General features: G+C 39.8%; 1 protein-coding gene across 1 annotated transcript in view; it reads left to right on the forward strand.

Moving 5' to 3' along the window:
* Positions 1-14898, forward strand: part of MGAT5 (alpha-1,6-mannosylglycoprotein 6-beta-N-acetylglucosaminyltransferase) — a 153602-nt gene that overhangs the window by 89827 nt on the left and 48877 nt on the right. The window contains exons 4-6 of the mRNA XM_066611884.1: positions 2973-3049; positions 5705-5794; positions 14021-14092. Coding sequence (XP_066467981.1) covers positions 2973-3049; positions 5705-5794; positions 14021-14092 — 239 coding nt within the window. The remainder of the gene's footprint in view (positions 1-2972; positions 3050-5704; positions 5795-14020; positions 14093-14898) is intronic.

The raw sequence follows: 14898 nt of genomic DNA on the forward strand, positions 1-14898 counted from the left end.
GAGGCAATGGCTTGTTAAAGTTGCAAAAAAGAAGTTATTTACTTACAGTCCCATTGAGTGTATATTTACAGTATCTGATTAGGATCAGAGGTTCAGCTATTACTTAGAGATAGCAAGGCCCTAGAGCTGCCTCGTCCTGCGTGCCTTGTGCTCAAGATGGCCTGGGCATCAGAGCCCTGGTGTGTGCCATCTTAACAGGTTGGTGGTCAGAGGACAAGAGAAAGTGCTCAGAGGAGAAGGGAAGGATAAAGGGTCAGGGCCACACCCCACAAGGATCACATAGAGAACAGGTAGAAAGGTCAGAGTCACTGGGCCATAGCTTGACCCCTTCTGGACAGCAGACGAAGTTGCACCAACTCCAACATCAAGCACACTTGTCCTTGTAAGCTGCCTTCAACATAACTTGCAGCAGGGTCAGTATTTGAAAACTCTGAGGATACTGTGTATGAGAGGGATACTGTGCTGTATCGAAGTAAAAATTTGTAATGAGCAGGAACAATTCATTGGAATCCCTTTTAACTTAGGTTGCTGCTTTCAAATTAGTCTTTTTATGTTATAGCTGTTTTATATTTTATATCTGCTCCTGTATCATACTTAATTTTGTTTAATGGTTTTCTTATGTTTTATTCAAATGTCTTTACCAACTGTGTTTTAAAATTATGTTGTACGCTGCTTTGAGCATCAGAAAAACATATATAAATCTTATAAATAATTACCAAATTTGACTGAAATTAATGGACTTCATTTATGGCCCAACGTATACACTAGCACACACACAGCTTTACGACAGTGGAACATAGTTCCTCTGTCATAAAATAGCTGCTGGCAGAGCGTAGAGCACTCCATTGGTAGCTATTTTGGGAGTGTTGCTACATGAGGCGTAATTGCTTCCAGTCCTTCAATGCAGCTGCCTACAGCCACCAGAGCAGGTAAATCAGCAGTGGGTGTGGTGGGAGGCTGCAGGAAGTGGTGGCGATGGATCTGGCATGTCAGCACAGGTTCGGGGAGACCCATTGCAAAGTGAGAGGCTTATGCATGAGTAAGGGAATTTAAATCACCTTTCCCTTTAACTCACCTTTCCCTGCAAAGCTTCCTGATATGCTGCCTCACTAGATACAGTGCACCTGATTCTGGTTTGGCTGCTTCAGCAGGGGAAGGATAGGATTGGGCTGTTAGCAGCAACAGTTTTGTCTCATTGATCTGTATAGGTGCATAGTCATGACTAAATTTCTTTGGATATTACCCATTTGTGTGTGTATATAATATAAAAATTGTTAGAGCCCTAAATATCTTTATCCAGACTTGGTTCCTTTTATACAACAACCTGAGTTTTGGTGCATAAACTGTGCTGCAAATATTTAGCAGTAACATTCTGGCTTCTTTGTGCACAGTATCAACCAAATTTCCTTTTTCTGCTGTTACTGCTGCCTATACTCACACAGGCATTTTACACACAGCAGACATCGGTTTAGTGCACTGTTGGGATAATGCAAGTCTGAAATGGCGATTTTTGTGCCTTGGATTGGTGTTCTTTGGCTTGTTCCGTAGAAGCCACTTTGCATGGCACTACAGATACATCAGAGTTTACTGCAGCAGCTGCATGAAAGGGAAGCATAAAGCCCCAAACACTTGGACTTATGGTGGAGATGCAGTGGGGAGTCATGCAGCCTACCCTCTACTTTTTGTTTTGCATCGTGCCCTACTGTGGCTGTGTGGCATGGTTGCCTGCATCTGAGCGCCCAGTAATAATGATGCCACTATTGCCGAACTCTGTAATGGAGTTGCAGATGATGCATGGCAGCATTATTCAGTTGTGCTGTACTTCAATTCCAGCTTTGCATCTTGCAGGGAAGGTTGGAACCATTCTTGGTGGTTCTGCATATCTCCACAGGTTACCACAGCAAAGACTGCATAGAAGGTCGCATAAAAGGTGATATAGTCTTAAGTTTAAAGTCTAGAATTGGCCAGTACTATAAATGTCAATGTTACTATGTTTGTAATGCTACTAGGAATACCAACACATACGCTTTCATATTAAAAGCAATATTGGGGATTAGAAGTACTGTGTGAAAGTTTTCAATATAAAAATGCTAGTCGTAACAAACAACCACTCAACCAGGTAACTACTTACAAGGTTATCTGTGCATTGTCGCTGCTAGAACAAATGTTTTAAGAATCTGGGTTTTACCAATCTGATAAGGGATCTTATTTTCCACAATTACAATAGATTGAAAATTAAATATTGTATAAAGGCTACAAGTCTGGTGAAACAATTTGAGGTCATTTTGACTGCAGGGTATCTTAAAGAAATTTAACTGTCCCTTTTTGGTATGTGAAGCTTTCACAGCCTTGTTGACAACACCAGGGATTGAACCTGTGACTTTCTGCATGCAAAACAGGTGGTTTACCGCTGAACCATGGACCCTGCCCAAAGGAGAAGGAGTGGGGGAGGAGAGCTTCAGTGTTCCCATGCTGGAGTTCTGATCTACATCACCACTTTTTTCAGCCATATGCATAATGATGTGCTATAGAAAATATGCGTGCTCCAGGGATACAACTTTAAAATTAATTACATGTTCCTCTGAGTTATTCTGTTATTTGTCATTCAAGCCTTTGACTCTTAATAGCTAATTTAACAATTGTTCAAGTTATACTACAGCAAATAGGTTAATTGCGTTTTTGGTTAGGATGCTAACTGAATTTAATTATAAACATAAGAAATTATTTCTATTTTAGTTAACTCATCTGGATGCACTTGTTACCCACTTGTTATTCAGTTTTATTCTTCCCTGGTTGCATGGTTCTATTCCAGTTTTCTTACTGTGGAAGGGGAAGGAAATATTAATTTGTAGGGTATATAAGTAGTGGTTCATCTCCACAGCCGTTTGAAATGGAGGTGCAGAAGCATTCATTTGTTATGAAATGTGCAACCTTATGTGATGATACTGTATGTGTTTCTTTTCCTTGCTTAGATCTCATCAATGGCGCTCAGGAACAGTGTGAATTGCCTCCTATGGATGGCTTCCCCCACTGTGAGGGCAAAATAAAAGTAAGGCAAAACTGTTATTGCATTTCTTCATTTAAAAAAAGAAAAACGGAAAATGGTATGTTCAACAGCCTTTCTTGGGAGAACCTTAGGCTGCAATCCTATGCATAGTTATCTGGGAGTAAATCCCATTGAATGGGACTTGATTTTTTAGTAGACTTGCATCAGATTGTGCAGTTATTTTAAATTGACTCCCCCACACCAAAGATGAAAAATTCATGCCGTATTTAATTTGGCTCCATATTAAGCCAAGCCATGTTAGTACTGTGACTGGAAAACAATGGGGTTTTTTTTGTCTTTTTTAAATAAAGCACTGGCCCAAATAGCAATCCTAATGTTACTATGTAGTTGGGTGGTTTATTTGGGTTTGTAGACAATCTACTTGTCTCTGCAGAAGAATTTTAAAAAATTGTCAAATACAATTGTTAGAAATAATGAATAATAGGTGTGGAACTGGACCTCATGGGTTTGGGTTAATGAGCATTCTGGGTCATCAAGGTTCTAATGGGTTCTACAATGAATAAACACTACAGTCAACAGTACCTTGAACAAGAATAAAAGCTGGTTGTGTGATGAAACAGTCCTTCTCAAAGATGAGGAAAACTTATATTTATTCATTCAAGGAGATAATTCCTTCTAGGTTTAAGGATTGAAAATTGTCCTTATTGTGTATTATGTTGTACAGGGTGTCCACAAAAACACTCCCTGTTTTCAAACAGGTATAACATGCAACTTTATTGTAATAATCTTTCACAGTTAGTAGCTTCAGATGCAGGATTTCATTCAGTTTCATGTGGTATAGGGTAGCATTAAAGGCACTCAATGTGCACCCCTTTGGTTGCTTGGCAAACATTGATGCGATAGTCCAGTTCGGTCGAGACACTCTGCAGCATATCTGGAGTTATCATGTGAACTGCTTCAGTGATCAGAATTTTCAGCTCCTCCAGGGTTGCAGATAGTGGTGGTACGTAAACTGTGCTCTTCACGTACCCCCAAAGAAGTCACAAACAGTTAGGTCTGGCGACCTCGCAGGCCACTTGCAGAACACCTGATCATCTTGTCCAGCACAACCAATCCATCTGTTTGGCAGGTGCTCATTGAGAAATCTCCTGGCAGCGAGGTGCCAGTATGGCAGAGCACCATCTTACTGGATAAGGTAGTCATTGCCCTCAGCAGCTAGTTGTGGAATCATCCAATTGGTCAGCATCTCCAGGTAACTTTGACCAGTAACAGTTCCTCCCTCAAAGAAGAAAGGGCCATACACTGTCCTCTCTGAAATAACTGTTAGAGAATCGGTTCACAACATGTTTATCAATATATTTGAATTAGTTTAGATACCATAACATTGTGAAATCAGGGAGTGTTTTTGTGGATACCCTGTATATCTAGTACAGATATTTTGACTTTATCAGATGTCCGAGCAAGGAATCTCATATATGTATAGACTGTAAGTAGTAGCAGTAGTAGTTCAAATATTCTTAAAATACTTTGTTGAAAAGTGGTTGACAGGGCTAAATAAATTGCTTCTGGTTCCAAAATGCTTGCTGTCTAAGAAACTGGAGAACATTAGCAACAGTCACTAGAAAGACACATTCTAGAAAGACAATTCTGGAGTGTATAGGAACAATTTGTCTCTTCCCCTGCTAAAACAGAAGAGGAGCATCGCTTTAAAAGAGGGGTCTCTAAACTTTTTGGCTGAAGGGCCGCATCAAATATCTGGCATGGTGTCAAGGGCCGGAAAAAAAAATTAAATATAAAATTTAAATAGATACATTAGAGATGGAACTTAGATGAATGACTGGAATGAATGAACAGGTTCAAATGTCCAGGATTTCTCCAAGCATGAACACAGCCCAAGAAATAAAGCGCACACACTTAAATGGACCCCTATTCCTCCATCCCACGAGCACAGCTCTGGTTGTGTTTGGTCAACTGGGCCAGAGGCTCTCAGAGGTTCAGAGGCTGGCCGCAGTCCTGATAGAGGCACTTCATGGGCTGCATGTGGCCCCTGGGCCGGGGTTTGGAGTCCCCTGCTTTAAAAGATGCCTCATTTAGCGTCTTAACCAAGAGAGCTGCAAATAAACATGGCTGTCCATAATGCTGAATTTGGGTACCATCTCCAGATCTCTCGCAAGGAGTCTGTAGCAGTGACCTAAATTCTGAAATAAGGGCAAATTAACTACTAAACTTGTATGTAACTCTTTTAATTCCTAAATTGATTTGCTTTACTTTCATATTCATTTTACTAAAATGGCTAATTTTTTAACGATTCTGAGTACACTAGCAACAAATAAGCATTTTACTTTTGCAAGCCCGCGTGGGTGGTGGTACTAGAAACTGGTGAAGTACTCAGCCCTGTGGCAAAGACATCTTGTGTAGCAGTAGTAAGAACAGCACCCTATGTAGGATGTCTTGTTATCTGTCCATTTGAACATAGTGGTAAACTATATCATAATGATGTGTTGCCTTGGCTGTTAAGTTATTCTGCATACTCTGTATTGACTGTCTTAAAAATCTTCAGAGGGTATAGCAATTACCTCTTCCTGCTCACGGAGTCCTACCTTGTCTGACAGCTTCCTGAGTTTTATTATGCATGTATGATTGTAGTTAGGCTCATAAACCCCTAACCTGCTGATTGGTCTTCTTTTTTTCTTCTAGTGGATGAAAGATATGTGGCGATCCGATCCCTGTTATGGAAGTTACGGTGTGGATGGGTCCACATGCTCCTTCTTTATTTACCTCAGTGAGGTCAGTAAGTTCCTATTGCAGCACAAATGTAAAGATACAGGAAAATCAAGAAATGTAGTGATGTCTTTGTATTTTTAAAGAGCATTTGAAGTATTAAGAGCATTGAGAAGAGGCTTTCTTTTTATAGAAGTAATTCCTATTTCAGGAGAATTGGGGTCATGTAAGGATAAAAATGCATAAATGTAAGACTTGGTTATGGCTTCAGGCAACATGTTTATATTCTGTTTGTATGTACCTGCTCATATATGAGCCATAGTGTGTTCTCCTGAGCTGATGGAGCCATACAAATACTTGAGTGTATACATTTCTTAATATGAACATCTTGAATTCTGTTTATGGTCATTCTGGAAGAGTTGTCATGTATGTCCCTTTTTCAGATTGAGTAATGGATAGTGATAGAAGTCTGCAACAAATACCAAGATTTCTATCATAGGAAAGACTTTTATTCTAGATGTTGTCCTCTTGATATGTATTTAACATTGGCCTTGATATTTTTGACCCCAGAACCTTTCATTGTTATAGGTCTTTAATTGTTCCACTACGGTACTCCGTAAAATGTTAACAAATTGAAAATGTTCTGTGTTTTTTCTTTCAATTTCTCTTTTATACAATTCAGCATTAAGTATGTCTGTTCTCTAAAGTTTTGTCGCATTTCTTATACTTTCTCCATAAATTAAGGCAGTGGTTCCCAAACTTATCATGGTCATGGTGCCTTTCTTTCATGATGGCCTTTTCTTAATGACTCTCCCAGGTGCCTCTATCTTTAATCCTGCGTGATCCAAGATGGCAGCACCCAGAAGAATCAGGAAGATGGGTGCCACCATCTTGGATTGTGTGAGATCTTGCGATGATCACCCCTGAGAAGGCTGGGAAGAAGAGGCCATCAGTGACATCACAGGTAGCACCCTTGTGAGCCAGGAAGATGGTGCACAGTTTGGGAACTACTGAATTAAGGAGTTAGAGGAGGGGATGTACCATCAATATTTTCTAGTTCATGTGGCTGATAATGCAGAATAAATTTTGTATGTATTTATTAAAATGCATGTCAATTTTGCATCATGGTATCTTTAAAAATGTTGCATATTAATAGTTCATAGCTTTCAAGAGGTAATGAAAGCCCAAAACATTTTCTTAGAGCAGACTGTCAATATCTCGCCTAGATCAGGGAGATCTGTATCTTACTGTTTCCTGGCATGTGTCAAGGAGTATTACTGGTATCTTTTAATAGATGTGTTAATTGGACTTAATATTCTTGATGGAATAAATAGGTTCGAGAGAATGCCTGCAAAATACCCGCCTGTACTAGTAGAAACAGGCTTTCCATAGATCAGTGCAATCAGGTTGTAACATGCTTAACTCTCATTTTGGTAGAGTTTTAATTTTAATCATAAGAAATCAATAGAGGGAGGGGCTCTGTATCTGCAAACCCCTTATCTCTGGTTTCAGGTGTCCACAAATTGAATCGGCAGGCCCCCCTGTGGATCAGATTCATAGGCTCCCCACACTTCCTCCGGAGGGTGGAGGGCATCCCCTTGTATCCACGGATTCAGCTAGTCGCGAGGGCACGCCTGTATATTGCAGTTTGATTAAATCATGGGTCGCCAAACTGCACTGTGCTTCATCTGCAGGCCACTTCCGGTACTCCAGATGATTTTATTTGGCCCACAAGGTTCCCCAGCGTTTTTGAGCTAAAAATAGCTCAAAGGACACATTTTGGGGTATATACCATATTCAACCAGAAAAATTATTCCATTACACTGAATGATATTCAGCACCTCTCATGGCTAAATGAGGGCCCAATCCTATTCAGTTTTCCAGGGCCGGTGCAGCTGTACCAATAGGGCATATGCTGCATCCTGCAGTGGGGGGCGGGGCAGTCACATAGGCCTCCTCAAGGTTTGGGAATATTTGTTTCCTTACCTTGCAGCTGCATTGCATCTGCATTGGAGCTGGAAAGTTGGATAGGTTTGGGCCCTGAAATACTGATGCTGGGAAACCTGGTATTATAAATATAAATTAAAGTTAATATCTACATTTAAACAGAGCACAAACTGAGACAAAAAATTATGATTTGCGTTGTAGGTTGTTTGATGCTTTTCAAAAATCCATTCCCCCCTCTTCCTTTGCAAATTAATTTTGCTCTCTTCTTTCCTCTCCCACCCACTTATTATATTCAATCAAATTCTCAGCTCATCAGTTCTCAATGTATTCATTATTTATTTATTTTCTGGCCCTTGTCAGATATTATTAGATATTAGATATACAATACAGCGCTTGTGCCGAAAAGTTTGGAGACCCCTTGATTAAATGGAATATCTTAAACTTGAAAAATCTTTCTGTATCTGAAAGCAGTGGTCAGTCATTTGTGTGTTGTTCGTTTAGGTTGCAGTAAGCAGTGCTGTGTTTGGAGTAAACGTGTTTCATACACACACTGGCTAGCTGTACAGTTTCTAAACCATGACTGTTGTTTATATTGTTCACCAACCCAGAGTCTTTGTGGACGACTGTTTTAAGAGAAAGAGAACCTGTCCCAAAGGACTTGTGATCAACAGTGATAAGTGTGGTGGTTCATTGGCAGGGTTTTAGCTTCCATCATAGAGCTGCTTCTTCAGCAGAGAGCATGCACTTGACTGCTGAGCAGTGCCTGGAATGTGCCATTTGTGTCCTCACCCCATGCCCAGGTACTACTATCCACTTATGTACCTGCACTGTACTGAAACAGCAGCTCTGCTGCTCCCACCATGACCTCCTGATACTCTCTAGTCAGAGCTCTGGGTATTCTGCAAACAAACCAGTTAGCCTGTCAGCAGTGCACTGTGTAAACCGCTACTGCTCATAAAATATAAAAGGCTTAGGAAGCATAGTCGAAGATAAAATTACACCCTTAATATTTATTTTGAACATATTATCTTGGTCTGCAGGAGAAGAGAGGGCAGATGTTTCAACAGGATGTCTGGAAGTAATTTTACAGGGTGCTTTTCTCATTTGTCCTTTTTGAAGAGCAAGTTGCTTGTGACATGACCAAATTACATACACATTTGTGGAGAGGGCATCTGTGCATAATTTTCAAGCTCCATTTTATTTCTGCAGTGGCTGACAATTTTTCCTTTATGTTAATAGAACCCTGTGTGGGTTAGTAGTGTGGGTGTAAGAACTGGGAGCTTGGAGAAATGGCATATAATTTTGCTATGAGTACAGGTATTTGAAAACTGTTTTGTTAATTTTACTCAGAAGTAAGCCCATTGTGTTCTGTAAGGCTGTTATTCTATCTTACTCACTGAAAGCAAACACCTATAGCTATGAGACCTACTCCAGCATATTGGAAAGGGCTCTCCCACTAGTCTTCCAAGAGAACCTCTAGTAGACTTCCATGATATATAATAGGGGTGACCAAACTTGCTTACCATAAGAGCCGCATACAATAAGCTTCAGATGTTTGAGAGAGGCAAGAAAGAAGTTTGAGACCTGCATTTAAATTCTTACTGTGAACATTAAACTTTTGTTTTAATCCAGTGGAATCCATTTATACCCGATAAATAATTATAAAACTTGAAAATTTCTTATTTATCTTTTATATTGTGATGCAAAAAGGAGTTCAGCCAACATATTTGAGAGCCTCACGTTCTAGGTCAAAGCACCACATGTGACTCGCGAGCTGTGGTCTGGCCATCCCTGTTGCCTAATGCCCAATGCCTAATGCCCAATCATCCTGGGAATCATCCTGGTTGGAGCTATAGCTAGGATCCATCATGTGAGAACTTCTGCAGCTCTTGCCCTGTTGTTTTTCTCCAGTGGCATGTCCTTGCAATGGGAGAAAGCATCAAGACTGATCATGGACAGAAATGTGTGTTTCTGATGTCATTCTAGTTGTTGAAAGTTGAGAGAGTATTTCTGAAGCAACCCAGAATTTCAGACCCCTGAACCATCAGTAATTTAGAGTATTTACATGCTACTTCATATGACAGTTGTTACAGTGCATAGTTTTATGGGAAGCACAGTGTTTCCCAGAAGAACAAATGAACAGTTTTACTCATCAATCTCTTATGTTTAGTGAACAGCAAGCATAAACTGGGGGGGGGGTGTTCTAAGAGGCTTTTTTTGACAGCATGTAAAAATAATACTGTTTGGACATGCTATTAACCTTGAGTTTAAATTCAGCATACTAAATCCTGTGATTAATGCTTTGATTAATGCTAAACAGCAAAGGCTGAAAGCTTAAATATTTGTGAAAACGAGCATGAAATGAAATTCTAATAACCAGTACAATGATGTGGATATATGAGCTGTGTTGGTTGCTAAAGATAACTTGGAGCTAGTGTTGCACAAAGTAATTTGTCAAAATGGGCTGTGGTGGAAAATTGACTGTTCGTGATATGGGTGAAAACTGAATGCTACACATGGCGACTATATGCAAAGTAGCTTTTTCTGAGGTTAAGAAAAAAAAAACACAGAACTTTGAAGTGTCTTAAGGTCTTGGGAAAGGTAATGTAAAGTGTTTCCTCTTAAATCTCTGGGCTGTTCCCAAAACCAGAATTTAGGGCTAAATGAGACTGATGCAATATTTAATTCCTGGATAACTGTTGGGAAATGGGGGGAGGTGTGGAGCAGCATGCATGATTTGTAGGGGTTTACTGTATTAAGTTAGTTGACATGCGTCCTAAATTGAAAAGCACCCTGAGAAGACTTGAGAATAAATAGCCTAACCAAAAGATGAAGGAAACCATGCCCTCTCTGTTGCTACAACTCCCTCTGTTCTGTACTAGGTCAAGTTTCTATAGTTAGAGCTGTTGCATTTCCAAACTGTGGGCCAGCATATCGCTATTATGACATCTGAATGAGTTCAGTGTAATGTACAGTGGCCACAAAGCCGCTGTATATGAGATTGTGTGGATTTGAAATTGAAGCCATTTAAGAATCCTAAAAATTCCATCTTTATTTTTTTTTAAAGTCAATAAGCTTCATGAATGAAGCACATTCTAAAATACAATGTATGCAGAAACAGCCAGTGTAGGAAGACAAACAGAAAAAATTTGCACCACTCTTCAGGAGGTCAGTCTGTTTCAGAGCTTTTCCAAGGACTGATGCTACACTTTTCCCATTTGGAGGCAACAATTTCAGGATAAGAGAGTTTGCCAATTGTAGCTTGGCACCTGGGGTTCATGAAAATGATATGCAAATACACTGTGCTATTTGCAGGCAGTTTCCAAGGCTCCCAGCTTTGTTTGTATAGTCATTGGTCTTCAGGTGAACAGTTTGCCCATCTCTACCTGGGTACTTCACACTAGGTTGCATTTGTATCATTAAGCTTTGTTGGTTTAGCATCACATGAGCATTTTAACTGTATTTGAAAAGTGATTGAAATATTTTGTGCGTTGAACAAGTGGAACAGTCAACCTACATCATGAGTTGAATGCTAAAAGGCAGGAGGAAGAAATTGTGTGCTATGCTTCTAAGTTGTATTAAGTTTTCTTGACATCTAGAAGTGATCAAAGACACTGGTGTGTATCGGTCTTCATATTTGCCCAGCTTGCCAGCAGGTTCCACCTCTCCTCCTGCTTAGTCTCTGGCTCTCCCTGTTTTTCAAAAAGAATAGGAAGCCCTGACAGCTGGCTATAGTGTGCTTTGTTCCCTTTGAACATCTGATGCATGCTTTGCCTTGGTCCCCTGTAGACTTGCAGCCTCGGAGAAATAAAACTGATCAAAAACCTTCTGCCTGCTTCTTGGAGAAGACATTTCTGTATGGATTTTCCCACACCTCCCCCCCTCCCCATGTTTCAAGACCAAGGAGCAATATTCCTTACCTGATATTTGTGCCCAATTCTTTCTGCTTTCAGAGAATCCTGGAAGATGTGTACCTTTCTAAGTTGGTTCTTAACACTAATCACATTTTTCAAGAAACATTTTAGACATACTTGCTACTTCCCCCAGAAGCCAAGCCCCACTCCAAACCTACTGGTTATTGAAGTTTCCTTTCAGGTCTTTTTTTAACCACAGTTTCTGATACTGAAAATTGGCTGCTTCCCTCTAATTAGTGCTTTAAGTAGTCATTTCTAAGGCCCAGGTAGGCTCTCTGTCTTTTGGGTGCTTCTCCCTTGTCCTGCCATCACACATGTTCGAAAGGATCACTCTGTCTTTTGGGAGCATGCACATATGTAAAAAACAAAGAAATTAACCAGCAGGTTTGCCCTTGGTCTAACCTTGTGGGAAATGGTTGGCAAAATCTGGGGCAAGAGCTGCACAGTTACTCTAGTGGAAAACATGATTTATTTTGCAGAGCTGATAATAGAAATTTTGAACATTTTAAAATCAATTCCATTCTTACAAGGTTGGTTTTCTAAAAATTGAATTCTGTGTTTCTGTTCCCTTCTGACATATCTCTGCAGCATTTTGAGAACTGGCAGTAGTTCCCTTTGCTACATAACAAGAAGACTTTCATTCCTCATCGTGCCTTCTTCCTGTCAAAACCTTGCCAATGCAGGTTGCTGTAATCCAAAAGAACATTGAATAAGGAAACTCCTAGAATGGAACAGATTAAAAAAAAAGAAAAAGAAACACCTCTTAATACAAAATAATGCATGCTTTGGCTAGAAATATTTTGTGCCAGAGACTGGTGGTACGATTCTGTTAGTCTGGACTGAATAGTTGAATTATACCTATCACGCAAATAATGTTGTAGTACTATAGAGAAATGTCCATGCTTAACAATTCTGATCCCATCCCCAAAGTGGCCTTTTCTCCACTTGCATACAGGGGCATTTATGCTCCCCTTTATCAGTGGTGGTTTCCCTGAAGGTTGAACCTGTCAGAACAGCACCCATGTAGATCTACACGCTGCCTCCCAGTGGTAGAATTGTCTGAGGATTGGCCCCATTCTCAGCATGTGCCTGTTTCCTGGGATACAGGCCTATGCATTTGAAGTGTGGTGATTATTTTCTGAAAGTTTGAATATTCAAACTACCAAAGGTTAAATTTAAAGTATGTGTATATTTTCTTTTGAATATTCTCAGAAAATTCTGAAAGAAAAGGGAATATGCTGCAGAAGGGCATAGCAATAACATAACATCAATTCATGTGGAAATTCAGAGACTAACAAGCAAAAAATGACTTACTGTGTGCATTTTGATAGAATAAAGGGAGCAAGGGCAAAGAAAATGAGTGGTGACCCTGAACAAATACAGTTGCATGGATTTCAACTTAGTTTTAGTAAGGAATATGGATTAAGGGGTTAAGATACAGGTTTCATGGAAAAGATGGGTTTTTGAGGAGGAATTTCTGTCCTTTCAGCATAATTCTCCACTTAAAATTAATTACTATTTCCCTTCACTCACTTCAGACTAGGTTCACATCTTAGAATGTATAGAGCAGGGGTTCTCAAACTGTGGGTTGCAACCCAGTTGGTGGGTGGCGACCTGTTTGTTGGTGGGTCACGAAGCTTTAGCTAATAGCTGAGAAGGCTTGGAGCGAATGAATGGGATTGCTTTGCCCCCTAGAGGTGCTTATGTTTGAGAAAATTTTGAAAATGTATGTCTTTCTGAAGAATTATCTACCTAAATATATATCCTTGTGGGTGATACTATTCTGACTTGAGGCTTATTGGCACCATACCAGAGTTAAGCATTATAAAAATGGATGCCAGTAGCAAAAGCATGAGAACCTTGAATACATGGGAGAAAAGAATTCCCATATATTCTACATTCCTTGAGGTTAACTCGTTGGTTTAAGCTGGCAGGCGGGATATTAGAGGCAGTGTTGCCTTCCAAGCCTACAATTCCATTAAAAGTGGTGGAATTGTCTCTGTTCATTATGTTGGTTGCCTATCTTCCTGGGCTTTGTTTTTTCATTATCTTTATAGTTTTCCTTTATATTCTTCCTTCTACCCTATTATGCTGAGAATTTGTCTTTTTTAAACAGAGGTTTTTTGTGAAGTCCCTCTTTGGGACTTCACAGCTGGGTTTTCATTAGAATATATTCCATATAGTATCAGTTAATAAAACACCTTCTAGAAAGAGTCACAAGATGACTCTTAATGGCTAATCTCTTGCCTACATCTTTGAACTTGTATTACTGCTTTGGCAGGCTCCAGTGAACATGTGTGGTGTTTATTTTATCACCTGCCGACTCTGCGCTGTTCTGTTATGACTGCTGGTTGGTTTGCATCAAGGGAAATCATTTTTTTTTATTTGTTTGGGTGAAGCGGTGCTTAACAGAAGATTTCTGTTTCTTTAGGTTGAAAACTGGTGTCCTCGTTTACCCTGGAGAGCAAAAAATCCTAATGAAGAAACTGATCAAAAGACAATGGTGAGAATTAAGACAACCTTGGATATATTTTGCACCCTCAAACTGCTTAATTAACCCTTGGAATTATTTTGCATTCAACTTTCTTGATAGAAAAGCAAATTATGGGTTATAAAATGAAATAAACACCCTATAATAATTGTAGTTAAACCACAGTTCCTGAATTCAGTGACATAGGGAACTGGGGATTAGGTTTAATTGATTACATCTCTCTGCTGAGGAGGGAAGAAGCAGGGAGAGTGCTGACTTGGTGCTCGCATTCGTGATCCAAAAATGGTCACTTCTGGATTGCCTGAATGGAGCATTATATATTGGGTATATATCTATTGTAGAGAGTGGCTGCAATAAGCATATATTAGTAAATGTCTTACCTATATTTACCTCGCCTTTCATCATAGGTCATGAGATATCTAACCCAGTATAAAGCATTAAAACAGATGATTAAAACACTAAAGTCACAATAAAAATGTATTATAAAAAGCAGATCAAAAATGGCAGTGGAGCAGCAGCAGACTACTTCTAGGCCCCCCCCCCTTTCAGTCATTGGTGGTTACCTGGGGGGAACACAAACAATTTCAAACCCTTTCTGGAAGAGACCTCACAGCTGTCTCAATCAGGAAGTTCCAGAACTGAGGGGCGGGGCGCAAGTCTGTGCAACCATCAAGTAGTTTCCTGTTGAGTTTATGCTCAGAAGCCACCTTAAATTTGTCAGAGTATGTAAAAAACCTCAGTAGCATTACAGGAGAAAAAAATTTTCCACAGTGATGTTAGTGACAACACAAATGCTTCCTAGGGTTAGTTTGCATTTC

Source organism: Tiliqua scincoides, chromosome 1, assembly GCF_035046505.1.
Source record: "Tiliqua scincoides isolate rTilSci1 chromosome 1, rTilSci1.hap2, whole genome shotgun sequence".
In the NCBI taxonomy this organism is placed as follows: Eukaryota; Metazoa; Chordata; class Lepidosauria; order Squamata; family Scincidae; genus Tiliqua; species Tiliqua scincoides.